Genomic DNA, 13,543 nt, shown 5'->3' on the forward strand with positions numbered 1-13,543 from the left:
TTCTTGTTCTTTCTTTTTGAAGAGTGGTGCTGGCTGTCCTAACCACATAATTTACATCTTCCTGGGAGTAATGGCAGGTCAGGGAAGGCAAGGGAAGCTGCTGAGGAAGCAAACATGTTTCTGGGCTCTGGGGAGGTGTAGCCTTCAAGGAAACAGATGAGCCACAACTCTGTATGCTGTTCACATGAGGGGCTCCTCATTTAATGGGCTGTACTAGCAACTGGGGGAAAGCTAGCAAACAAAATAGGGCGGTCAAATTTCAAAAAGTGAAAATCTGGACACAAAAATTGTTGAGCTCTTTTTTTTCTTTTTGGCCAAAGTTTTTGAGCTATTTTTAAGGAAAACAACCCTCAACAACACTGCTGACATGGGTTGCCCGTACATTCGGATTTCCCCGGACTTTTCTTTCTTTCTCTCCGCAATTTTTGCCCAAAGTATTTTTGACATGCTGTAGCTCCATTTAAATCCATGGGACTTAAAAACAATCCTGTGGTGCCTTAAAAGACCAACCAATTTATTCTGGCAGAAGCTTTTGTGACCTATATTCAACAGAGGTGTGAAATGCTACCCTCAGTTATATGTATACTCACGTTTTGGGGCAGAAGGCTTGTCAGTTGAATAAAAGGATGAAATACAGAAAGTATATATGGTGGTAATTATGTTATTCACAGTGTTTATTCACACAGAGAGCCGAAGTCCAGATTAACTTATCCCATTGATGCCAAAGAGACCAAAATTTGACTACCTTTCAAACGGTATTTTTCACTAGAACAGTTGGAAGAATGTATTTTTGGAGCGCAAGGACACATTTGTCATCTGAAAGCAAGACTGGTGTAGATCTGTGCTCCAGCACAATTCTAAAAACAATCACATGATTTTTTTTTAAAATGAAATGTTTTGGAAGTTCATATAAGGATGTAGCATTGCTTCAAAGGGCGCAGTAACTTTGCTGGCGTTTGCTGCATCTAAAGAGGAGTCTGGCAGGTGGCCACCGTCCCTGTGCTGAGAAAAAAGGTCACCCAGCCCCTAAACCGCCAAACTACTTTGGGAAGGGGAAAAAACCTTCCCTGAAACTGTCAAGATAACAAACAATCGGGGGGGGGGGATCAACAGCGCTCCCTATCGGGTCTAGTAAACAACGTCAGCTGTGTGGTTTTCTAAGGGTTAAGGAGAACTGAACTGGCTTCCTAGAGAGGAAGGAACTTGGAGAGAAGGGAAGGGAGCGGAGTCCTCCAGGGCAATACATGTCCCCACTCCATAGTCCTTCCTGCCTGGCTTTGGACTTGGGGGTGGGAGATCATCTGGGATTTGGTAAGTTGACCCCCACTCTATTTTGTGCATTTGGGGGGAGGGTGCAGCTGATCCATCCAGGCGACCCCCCAAGCCCTCCAATCAGGGAGCGCAGATTCCCGCCCTGCAAAGCCAAATTTTGAAACATTGGGAGAGGCTGCAAAGCAGGTCCGAAACATTTAGCTGACCTAAGCAGAATGCATTTTCAATTGCTCCCTGTTGGTGAGGACCAGATCCAAGGCAGACGGTTCCCTTGTTTCTGCTTCCAGGATCTGGGGAATAGGATTGTCTGCATGGCAACAAACTAATAATAATAATAATAATTTATTTGTGCCCCGCCCATCTGACTGGGTTTCCCCAGCCACTCTGGGTGGCTTCCAACAAAGATTAAAAATACATTAAAATGTCACACATTAAAAACTTTCCTGAACAAGGCTGCCTTCAGATGTCTTCTAAATGTCAGGTAGTTGTTTATCTCTTTGACATCTGATGGGAGGGCGTTCCACATTATTATTATTAATACGCCACCCATCTGGCTGAGGTTCCCTAGCCACTCTGGGTGGCTTCCAACAAAATCTTAAAATACAGTAATGCATCAAACATTAAAAGCTTCCCTAAACAGGGCTGCCTTCAGATGTCATCTAAAAGTCTGGTAGTTGTTCTCTTTGACATCTGGTGGAGGGCGTTCCACAGGGCGGGTGCCACTACTGAGAAGGCCCTCTGCCTGGCTCCCTGTAACTTGGCTTCTCGCAGTGAGGGAACCGCCAGAAGGCCCTCGGCGCTGGCCCTCGGTGTCTGGGCTGAACGATGGAGGTGGAGACGCTCCTTCAGGTATACTGGGCCGAGGCCGCTTAGGGCTTTAAAGGTGTACTGGACTGAGGCCTTAACCCTCCAAGTCTCCTTTACCTTTTTTTTTTTTTTTTTAACTATTGAGACCCATCCACCTTTGCTCAGGGAACATTTTCCCTATAATGAAAATGAAGCAATTTTACAGAAGAACAATGTCTTGGCCTTCTAGGACTTGCTAGCAGCTCTCATTAGGGCAGACAGAAATTGGCAGAAGAGCAAAGGAGTTCCTGGGAACCTCTTGGAGACTTCCTGGGAGCACCGATGGAGGAAGAAGATTCCAGAGGACTTGAAGCAGGAAGTGGCCGGGATGCCATCGAGACTGGGAGCAGTAGAGGATTCTGGGAGAACACAGGGACTAAGGACACCCTCATCTCATATGTTCAGCCCCAGTGTTTCAGGCATTTCCTTTACCAGGAGACCAAAGGCCCTCGGGAGGTTTGCAGCCAACTCCACCATCTTTGCCATCAGTGGCTAAAGCCAAACCAACACACAAAGAAGGAGATCCTGGACCTGGTGATCCTGGAACAGTTCCTGGCTGTTCTTCCACCAGAGATGGAGAGCTGGGTGAGGGAATGTGGAGCGGAGACCAGCTCCCAGGCGGTGGCCCTGGTGGAAGGTTTCATCCTGAGCCAGGCAGAGGAGAAAAAGCAGGAAAACTGGCAGGTGAGTGCTCCAATCTAGAAAGCACCAAGAACTTCAAATGTGATGAAGGGTACCTCAAAATTTGCTGGTAATTGCAACATTTTTTGAACGCTTCCAAGGAAGGATATACAGTGGTGCCTCGCAAGACGAAATTAATTTGTTCTGCGAGTTTTTTCGTAGAGCGAGTTTTTTCGTCTTGCGAAGCACCACGGCGGGGAGGGGTGGGGAGAAGCAGGGCAGCTGCCGCAGCCGGTCCTTGGACTCACCCGCCCCTTGTGGACACCGCGCGACGCGGCTGCTAGAGGGTGGCGGGGCTCAGGAGCGCGACTCCGGCTGCAACGCTGGCTGCTGGCGGCAACGGCTCCTGAGGGGAGCGCGCGAGGGCGGTGGGCAGCGGCGCGAGGCAGCCAGAAGGTCGGAAGGTGGGAGGGAGCCGGAGGAGCCGTCAGCAGGAAGGTAGGAGGGAGCCGGAGGAGCGGGGAAGCGAGCATGCGACCGTCGCCATGACAGGAGAGGCAGGGCTGTTTCGTCTAGCGAAGCAAGCCCTTAGAAAAATCCGTCTTGTGAAGCACCTCAGAAAACGAAAAACCCTTTCGTCTAGCGGGTTTTTCGTCTTCCGAGGCATTCGTCTTGCGGGGTACCACTGTACAATAACCCTTAAGGTTTCTGCTTCTTGTAATGCCTTTTCTAATTTTTCTCCCCATTCCATGTTTTGAATTTTTATTGCCGTTTCAGGGGAAGGTTCTGTTTGCAGAGATGAGCACTGATTTTTCTGATAATGAGAGGACTCCACCAGACACCAGAAAGCACCCACTGGGTAAGCATTGCAGAAATCTATCCCAGTTTTCCTTCCGTGTTTAATTGCAAAATACTTCCATGGCCTCCTTTAGTGTTTGGAGCAGAAGGTACTTCTCTCCTGCCTTTTCCATAGCTCAAAACATTTCCCTGTTTTTAAATGTGGGGACATGCAAGTTGAGTTACGGACAAAAGCCCAAAGCGGGAGAGATGCATTTCCACACTCCTGAAATAAAAAATTGGAATAAAAAAACAGATGGGACTATTTCTAAAGCCTGTTTGTAGTTAGACATGCAATGCTTAACCTCTGAGACAAGCTTTCCATCAACTTTGTACTTCACAGGTGGTGGGATGATGCTGGAAAGATCTCTTCAGCCATATTCTCTTCGCAGAGGAGGAGAATCGGCTTCTGTGGTACCAGATCAGGTAGTGGGGCAAATCAGTGGGGGGAGAGAGGCTGGGGGCAGCCAGAATGCCTCTGTCCTCTCCTCTCTGAGCCAGAATCAATTTTCTTTAACTTTCCTTCTTTGAAATGTGACCTGAACAAAAGCTTTGAAGGCCACTCAAGGAAACTTTAAATCCTGAGAGTAAGGAACAGCTACCCCGCAGGTGGTGCTGTGGCCTAAACCACAGAGCCCAGGGCTTGCCAATCAGAAGGTTGGCGATTTGAATCCCCGTGACAGGGTGAGCTCCTGTTGCTCGGTCCCTGCTCCTGCCAACCCAGCAGTTCAAAAGCACGCCAGTGCAAGTAGATAAATAGGTACCACTCTGGCAGGAAGGTAAACGGCATTTCGGTGCGCTGCTCTGGTTCGCCAGAAGCAGCTTAGTATGCTGGCCACATGACCCGGAAGCTGTACGCCGGCTCCCTTGGCCAGTAAAGCGAGATGAGCGCCACAACCCCAGAGTCGTCCGCGACTGGACCTAACGGTGAGGGATCCCTTTACCTTTACCTCCCCTTAACTATCCTTTTGGATGCAGCTAGAATTGTTTCTTAGTAGTAGCAGTGCTACGTATGAATTTAAATAACACTTAATGCTAAGGTAAGCTTCTAAACAGCTGACAAAGTAGAAAAAGCAGTTACAGAAATGAAACAATTCCATTGAAACATTAAAATAAACACCCATAATTAAATTATGCAAAAAAAAAATTATGTCATTAAAGCAACACAACCATTTATAGACAATGGACAACCTAGTAATGAGCTGTCTCTGAGGAGCTACCGTATTTTTCGCCCCATAGGACGCACTTTTTCCCCTCCAAAAATGAAGGGGAAATGTGTGTGCGTCCTATGGGGCGAATGCAGGCTTTCGCTGAAGCCAGGAGAGCGAGAGGCATCGGTGCGCACCGACCCCTCTCGCTCTCCAGGCTTCAGGAAGCTATCCGCAAGCCTTGCAAGCCCTGTGGGAGTTCCCACAGGCTCACAAGGCTTGCGGGCAGCAGCCTGCCGCCCGAAGCACGGGGAGCCCTCCGGAGGACTCCCCGTGCTTCGGGCGCGTGTCCGCAAGCCTTGCGCGCCCGACGGGAGGTCCCGCCGAGCGTGCGAGGCTTGGGGCGGCAGCCTCCCGCCCGAAGCACGGGGAGCCCTCCGGAGGACTCCCCGTGCTTCGGGGGCGTGTCCGCAAGCCTTGCGCGCCCGACGGGAGGTCCCGCCGAGCGCGCGAGGCTTGGGGCGGCAGCCTCCCGCCCGAAGCACGGGGAGCCCTCCGGAGGACTCCCCGTGCTTCGGGGGCGTGTCCGCAAGCCTTGCGCGCCCGACGGGAGGTCCCGCCGAGCGCGCGAGGCTTGGGGCGGCAGCCTCCCGCCCGAAGCACGGGGAGCCCTCCGGAGGACTCCCCGTGCTTCGGGGGCGTGTCCGCAAGCCTTGCGCGCCCGACGGGAGGTCCCGCCGAGCGCGCGAGGCTTGGGGCGGCAGCCTCCCGCCCGAAGCACGGGGAGCCCTCCGGAGGACTCCCCGTGCTTCGGGGGCGTGTCCGCAAGCCTTGCGCGCCCGACGGGAGGTCCCGCTGAGCGCGCGGGACTTGGGGCGGCAGCCTCCCGCCCGAAGCACGGGGAGCCCTCCGGAGGACTCCCTGTGCTTCGGAGGCGTGTCCGCAAGCCTTGCGCGCCCGACGGGAGGTCCCGCCGAGCGCGCGAGGCTTGGGGCGGCAGCCTCCTGCCCGAAGCACGGGGAGCCCTCCGGAGGACTCCCTGTGCTTCGGAGGCGTGTCCGCAAGCCTTGCGCGCCCAACGGGAGGTCCCGCCGAGCGCGCGAGGCTTGGGGCGGCAGCCTCCCGCCCGAAGCACGGGGAGCCCTACAGAGGGCTCCCCTTGCTTCTGGCGGGTGTCCGCAAGGCTTGGGGCGGCAGCCGCAGCTGAGGGGGGAAAATAAATTTTTTTTATTCATTTCCCCCCCCAAAAAACGAGGTGCGTCCTATGGGCCGGTGCGCCCTATAGGACGAAAAATACGGTATCTCCAAGGTGGAAATATTTCCTTTTTCTTTTAGGGTACAGCATCCTTTGAGGATGTGGCTGTGCATTTCACAGATGAGGAGCGGGTGCTGCTGGATCCTGACCAGAGAGCTCTGCATAAGGAAGTCATGGAGGAGACCTGTAGGATCATGGCCTCTCTCAGTAAGGCTGTCTGTTTTATCTCTATGAAAGTCAGATGTTTATATCTGTGACGAACCCACAATATTGTGCTAGAATTCAGCAGCAGCACCTACGGCATCTAGTATTCTAACGCCTCTGCAGTTAACCTCAAGTGGAAGATGGTATATTGTTTCGTCTCTGAATATGATTCCTCCAATTTCCCCCTTCTAAACAATTAGCAAAGTGGTTTTGACTGCACTAAGCATTGGTCAGTCCTGCCCAGTGTTGTCTCCTCTGGCTGACAGCATCCCTCCAAAGTTCCATGCCAGCACATTGAACAGTTCCATCTAAGATCCATTAGATGAGCAAGGGGATAGTTCCCTGCCCCATGCATAAGCCAACTTTGACAGGTGGTCATTCATATCTGTCTATCAATCTTCTGACGACATTATGACATCAGGTGGCAATTAGAAAGGGTGGGGATTCAAATCCTCCTTGAAGGCCAGCTTTCAGCGCCAATCTGCTGATCAGTGTGGAAAATCTTTTCACATTTACCTGGGGGTTTCTAAAACACCCTAATGCAACTGATCTTAGTTTTGGCAGCAGAGCTGTTGGGTATCTGTCTGCGGACCAGGAAAGCATAAAGACAAGGGAAAGTTCCTTACCGTCCTTTTGTATTTCAATCTTTACACAGAGAGGCTATAGAACCCAGACTTTTAGGTAATGGTGTTGTCCTGAGTGAATCTCCACTCCCGTCTCTCCCACTTCCTCATTCGTCACTTATATGGGTGCTGCTACATGCCCTCTGTCTTTGAGCTCTTTGCTCTCCTACTTTTAAGGCTCGCCGGGTTCTGGGAGATGGTGGGTCTGGAATGCTTTCTAATGACAACGTGTCAGCTGGGTGTTGTTCCAGCTATCCCATGATTTCCCAGCTTTTCCCCTCATCTGCCTCTGAGCTGCTACCTCCCTCAAACCCCTGTTGCAAATCTATACTATCTCCCTCTTCCTCCCCCCCCCCCCAGAAGGATCAGGATGGGGAGGTGGTTTCCACCATACCCCCTCTGCCCTGTCCCTGACAGGAGCCTTACTTGTGAAGGAGCAGTCAGAAGTGCATTTTTTTTTTTTAAAGATATTTATTAAAAGTTTTTTAGTTACAGAAAACAAAAGTGTAAGAGAAAACAGAAACAATGAAAAATTTTACAAACAATACATCAAAAATAAGAAAAAGAAGAAAAAGAAAAAAGAACAATACATCGAAACAGCATAAGAAAAAAGAAAACACATCCAAATTCCATATCATTATCTTTCATTTACTTGTTTCCTCGACTTCCTCACACCTCCCTTTTTTGTATTCTAGTTCAAATTAGCTAATTCAGCAAATCCCTTCCCTCTTCCTCAATTTTTTATTCTATAATTTGTCTTAACCTAATCTAACTTTAAATTTTCCACTTTAGCCCATTAACAATCAGTTTGCTTAATTCTTTATCACATTTCTGCTAAAACCATATAACTTCATTCCGGTATTCTTCTAACATTCATTAATTTTACAGTATTTCTGTAAATATACTTTAAATTTTTTCCAATCTTTTTCCATCGACTCTTCTCCCTGGTCTCGGATTCTGACAGTCAGTTCCGCCATTTCCATGTAGTCCATCACAGAAGTGCATTTTAAGCAGCCAGCTGGTTGTGGGCAGTCAAATATTTTCTTCTCCACGCTAGTAGTCATAGCTCTGGGGCTAATAGCCTCTCTGTCCTCCTTAGGACCCCTGCCAGAAAGATCCGCCTCACATCAAAGTCCCTTCAGTTTTTCCATTTTTACAAGTGTTCCTTGGCATTGCTCAATAATTTGGAACTCATTTTCATCCTAAGGCTCTAATCAGTTTCTGCCTTCATTGCAGAAGGTGATGAATTGGAAACCAAGAATAAAGGAGACCACGATAATGTCTACGCAGTGAGGGAGCAGAATGTAAATTTGGAGAGTGGAGAGAGATTCAGCCAGAGGTCCCAACAAAAAAAGGACAGTGGGAAGAAACAGCATCAGTGCTTGGAATGTGGAAAAAACTTTAGCAGGAAGTCAAATCTCACTAGGCATGAAATAATTCATTCAGAAGAGAAACCGTATAAATGCTTTGACTGTGGTAAGAGCTTTAAAAGAAGCACAGACTTCCTTAAACACCAAACATTTCACACAGGGGTAAAACCTTATCAGTGCTTGGAATGCGGAAAGTGCTTAAGTCGAAACAACCGTCTCGCTTCCCATCAAAGAATTCATACAGGGGAGAGACCATATCCATGTTTGGAATGTGGGAAGAGCTTCAGTATGAGTGACAGCCTGACTACACATCAAAGAATTCATACAGGCGAGAAACCATATCAGTGCTTGGAATGTGGAAAGAGCTTCAATTTAAAGCATAATCTCACTTCCCATCAGACACTTCACACAGGGGAAAAGCCATTTCAGTGCTTGGATTGCGGAAAGAGATTCTCTCGGAACGACCGTCTCACTTTCCATCGAAGAATTCATACAGGGGAGAAACCCTATCAGTGCTTGGAATGTGGGAAGAGCTTCAGTTTAAAGGTAAACCTCACTTCCCATCAAACACTTCACACAGGGGAAAAACCATATCCATGCTTGGAATGTGGAAAGAGCTTCAGGTTGAAGCAAACTCTCGCTTCCCACCAGACGCTTCACACAGGGGAAAAGCCGTATCAGTGCTTGGAATGTGGGAAGAGCTTCAGGTTAAAGCAAATTCTCACTTCCCATCAAACGCTTCACACAGGGGAGAGACCATTTCAGTGCTTGGAATGCGGAAAGCGCTTCAGCCGGAGCTACCATCTCACGGCTCATCAAAGAATTCATAACGGAGAGAAGCCGTATCGGTGCTTGGAATGTGGACGGAGCTTCAGTCAGAGGGCCTATCTCACTTCCCATCAAGCAAAGCATGATGGAATCAAACTATGAAAGGAATAAATGCTGGCAAGTCATAGGTCCGGACAGGGCTGTGCTGCATGGTGTGCATCTGAATGCACAGGATTGTCCAGCTCTCACATATATCTCTGTGCCTTTGGTATGGCACAAATAACCTCTACCAGCAAGGCTACAGCATTTCTCTCAGTCCTTCTTTTCGTCCATTTCCAGCAAGGCATGAAGAAGGGTATTCCATTGGAGCTTTGAGCTACCCAACCAATGAAAATCTGGGATTTAAGTACAGCGGTACCTCGGGTTACAGACGCTTCAGGTTACAGACACTTCAGGTTACAGATGCCGCTAACCCAGAAATAGTACCTCGGGTTAAGAACTTTGCTTCAGGATGAGAACAGAAATTGCATAGCGGCGGCACGGCAGCAGCGGGAGGCCCCATTAGCTAAAGTGGTGCGTCAGGTTAAGAGCAGTTTCAGGTTAAGAACGGACCTCCAGAACTAATTAAGTTCTTAATCTGAGGTACCACTGTACTATTTTGGGCCAACGTATCCTTACGGGGAAGGGAGGGGGGTCTCCCTGCATGAGAGAGGGTCATAATGCCTTTATTTCATTGTACCATTTTTTCCTACAAGTCCCTCTAGGTTTACTATTCTGTCTATATTTCTAAGTTTGAAGTTGAAAGGAGATGCCCCTGGTTAGAAATGACACAATGGTTATCTTTCCTGTTGCCTGTATTTTTCCTGTTTCTTGAGTTTTCCTTTGGAAAACGATAATATTGACCCTGGAGATCGCCATTCTTTCTTTTGATAGGAAAGATACAGTGCTGTATAGGGAAGCTTTTAAATGTGTAATGTTTTATTATGCTTTAATATATGTTGGAAGCCACCCAGAGTGGTTGGGGCAACCCAATCAGATGGACGGGCTATAAATAATAATAAAAATTATTATTATTATTATTATTATTATTATTATTATTATTATTATTATTATTTGCTTGTAATTAAACATTGCTGGCAACACACATTTAGTGTGCATTTACCCTAAACTTCCAGGACCCATCACAGGTCACGATTTCTAGAGATGATTTGTGTCATGATAGCTGTACATTTCTCAGAACTAATCCTCACTGAATTCAATGTAATCTACAGATAATTATGTCCAGAATTGCAGGCTGAATAGGCTAGTTGCAGGACTTTTAACAAAGTACCCATCCAGTTCTAGGACTATGGAAAAAGAATTCCCCCAGGACCCATCTTATTTACTCCTATGTCTTATTTCCAGAAAGTGAAATAAAATAGAGAGATATTTAATGGACTGGGACCTGGGAGATCAGGGTTAAATTCTAGTGGAGGCACAAGCTGTTTTGGAGTTGTAGTCCACTTGGTCAGATGAATCATTCTTGATAATCCATGAAAGACTATGCAGTACTGTGTTATCCTTCTATTTACTGATACCCTGCCTTTTCCCCTTATGGGACTCAAGGCAGTTTGTGGATAAGAGCAAGAATGGCTAAAAACAGAAAAGAACCATCTTTTTTTTAAAAAACTGTTAAACCATAAAAAAATAATGACAGCCAGAACAGCACAGCACCAGCCCTTTCATTCAAAGCAGTCAGTTCCCCAAAGTGTCAGAACAAGAAAGTTTTCACCTGCTGGACGAAGGGAGTTGACTTTTTGAGTGTTTGGAGGGTTCTACTCGCTTCTCTCTCCCCAATCCCAACCCCACAAATGTCCCTACAGCTGTTAGAATCCAGCTCAGTTCAATTAAACCATAGGATCCAGAGGAATAAATAAAATTACAGTGGAACCTCGATTGTCGAACGCAATCCATTCCGGAAGACCGTTCGACTTCTGAACCGTTTGACAACTGAGGCGCAATTGCCGGCCGGCAAATTCCTTTTTAAAAATGGAGAAACGTGCCTTGGAAGCTGTTCAACTTCTGAGGCGCATTCAAAAATGGAAACATTCGCTTCCAGGTTGTTGGTGTTCAGGTTCCGAATTTTTTGACTTCCAAAGCGTTCAGCAACTGAGGTTCCACTGTATTTAGACATGCTGCAGCGCCACTGAAATCCATCAGACTTGGAAGACATTCCTGTGATTCTGTCAGAAGCTTTTGTGGCCTTCAGACCACTTCAACTGATATGCTTCCCTCAGCTCAGGGCCTTTCCATGGCATTTTGGCACCTGATGGCACCTGAACGCTTGCCAGGGAAGAAATGGTCAGTGAGAACAAGAGGGGAATAAATGTCTACATCAGGAAGAAGTGTGGGAGAAGCAAATCAATCTCAACGGACAGTGCAAATGGCATGTGGAATAAACTTCAGCAGGAAGGCAAGTTTCATTATACATGAAAGAAATCACACAAAGGAGAAAACAAAGCCGTGCTCGAAACGTGGGGACAACTGCAACACAAAATCGGCTCTCGGCAACCATCAAAAATTTCACCCCCGGAAAATGCCACTGAAGTGCTTGAATGCGGAGACTATTTTGACAAGAAGTCAAGTCTCATTTTGCATCAGAGAGTTCACGCTAGGGAGAAACCATATAACAATTTGTCAAGAGCTTCAGCCAGAGCTCCCACCAAACAAGCGACAGCAGGGAGAAACCATATCAATGGTTGGAATGTGGTGACAACTTTGACAGGAAGTCGAGCCTTGTTTTGCACCAAAGAATTCACACAAGAGGGAAACCGTATAAACATCTACAGGGTATAGAGAGCTTTGCCTGGGACCTGGAATGATCCTGTTAGGCAAATAATAAATAAATAAAACACCATTCTACTTTTCTGATTTTGACACACCTTTGCATAAATGCAAAACCTGGCGTCTCCAGACTAGGTGAAAGGAGCAGAAAGCCTAGAGGGCCCTCTGTTGTTGTTGTTCAGTCGTGTCCGACTCTTTGTGACCCCATGGACCACAGCGCGCCAGGCACTCCTGTCTTCTAGAGGGCCCTTAGCAACTCTCTTAACAACGGGAGGGGGAGCAACGAGTCCAACGTTGCCCAGAGAGCCCTTAGCAACTCTCTTAACAACGGAAGGGGGAGCAACGAGTCCAACGTTGCCCAGAGAGCCCTTAGCAACCTCTCTTAACAACGGAAGGGGGAGCAACGAGTCCACGCTGCCCAGAGAGCCCTTAGCAACCTCTCTTAACAACGGAAGTGGGAGCAACGAGTCCACGCTGCCCAGAGAGCCCTTAGCAACCTCTCTTAACAACGGAAGGGGGAGCAACGAGTCCAACGTTGCCCAGAGAGCCCTTAGCAACCTCTCTTAACAACGGAAGGGGGAGCAACGAGTCCAACGTTGCCCAGAGAGCCCTTAGAAACCTCTCTTAACAACGGAAGTGGGAGCAACGAGTCCACGCTGCCCAGAGAGCCCCTAGCAACCTCTCTTAACAACGGAACGGGGAGCAACGAGTCCAACGTTGCCCAGAGGGCCCTTAGCAACTTCTCTTAACAACGGAAGGGGGAGCAACGAGTCCACGCTGCCCAGAGAGCCCTTAGCAACCCCTCTTAACAACGGAAAGGGGAGCAACGAGTCCACGCTGCCCAGAGAGCCCTTAGCAACCCCTCTTAACAACCGAGGAGGAAGCAGGGAGCAACGAGTTCTGGCCAGAGAGCCCTTAGCAACCGTCTTAATAAGAGAGTCTGAGCCTCAAGGAGCAGGGAGGGCGGAAAAGTCGAACTAAGCACACACACACCCAAAAAAACGGGGCGCGGGGGCGTTGTGGAGACGGTTGCAGGGCAAAAATAAGGCAGTGCCACAGAGATGACAAAGGGAGCAAGTGTGGGTTGGCGCTTAGATAAGAGCCAGCAGGGCTGGTGTTTGCAAGGTCTGAAGAGGAGCCTGGCAGACCAGGGTCCCTGCGCTGAAATGGGGCGTCCGGCCTCTGAGATGGAAGTAGGCAACCAAGCCCAGAAATCCTATGGCGTGCTTTAACGAGTCCAGTCCTATAGGTCTAGGAATCGGGAGTTTGAGACCCTGGAGCGCGTCCGCGCGCATCAACTATCACCCAATTAATTATTATTATTACGGTCACAGGCCGGTTCTGGCTCACTTATAATGTCAAGAAAATCATAAAACACAAGAGGAATACATTGAATTGCAATTGGGTATCACAGAGACAATACAGATATAGTTGCAGTTAAAAATATATATTAAATCTTGATCACTAAAATATAACCTAAAATTGCCATTTAAAACCTTTTTGTAGTACAGATTGTACTGTACTCATTTAAAACCTTCTGGTAGTACAGCTTGTTCCCTACGTTTTATGGCAGTCGCACAGAATTTCGCGCGCATCAATGCATTTAAAGGGCATCCCCAAATTTTTCAAAATCATGCGAACTGTAGCTTCCCTCTCACAAGAGGCACAACTCCCAGCAGCGCCTCCTAACAAACTACCGCTCCCAGGATCCTTTTGCAAGGATAACGTGCAGTGTGAATGTGTTTGGCGCACGCCCAGAACCCTGTTCAAAACACC

General features: G+C 48.1%; 1 protein-coding gene across 1 annotated transcript; it reads left to right on the top strand.

The window, feature by feature from the left end:
* The first annotated feature begins 906 nt into the window (after nucleotides 1-906).
* Nucleotides 907-10,020, top strand: LOC310670378 (uncharacterized protein). Its single transcript, XM_083425624.1, has 6 exons — nucleotides 907-1,311; nucleotides 2,309-2,802; nucleotides 3,517-3,598; nucleotides 3,920-4,002; nucleotides 6,060-6,186; nucleotides 8,043-10,020. The coding sequence occupies exons 2-6, from the start codon at nucleotides 2,401-2,403 to the stop codon at nucleotides 9,104-9,106; spliced, it is 1,758 nt and encodes a 585-aa protein (XP_083281750.1). The 5' UTR covers nucleotides 907-1,311; nucleotides 2,309-2,400; the 3' UTR covers nucleotides 9,107-10,020.
* Nucleotides 10,021-13,543: the final 3,523 nt, after the last annotated feature.

The sequence above is a fragment of the Podarcis tiliguerta genome (genome assembly GCF_965153285.1).
Source record: "Podarcis tiliguerta genome assembly, chromosome: 2".
In the NCBI taxonomy this organism is placed as follows: Eukaryota; Metazoa; Chordata; class Lepidosauria; order Squamata; family Lacertidae; genus Podarcis; species Podarcis tiliguerta.

What these genes read in the sequence shown, in the direction of transcription:
- LOC310670378 (XM_083425624.1), top strand. Translation starts at nt 2,401, where the DNA reads ATGGAGGAAGAAGATTCCAGAGGACTTGAAGCAGGAAGTGGCCGGGAT. An exon ending in CACCAGAAAGCACCCACTGG is followed by an intron (nt 3,599 to 3,919) that starts GTAAGCATTGCA and finishes TGTACTTCACAG; the next exon opens with GTGGTGGGATGATGCTGGAA. An exon ending in CTTCTGTGGTACCAGATCAG is followed by an intron (nt 4,003 to 6,059) that starts GTAGTGGGGCAA and finishes TTTTTCTTTTAG; the next exon opens with GGTACAGCATCCTTTGAGGA.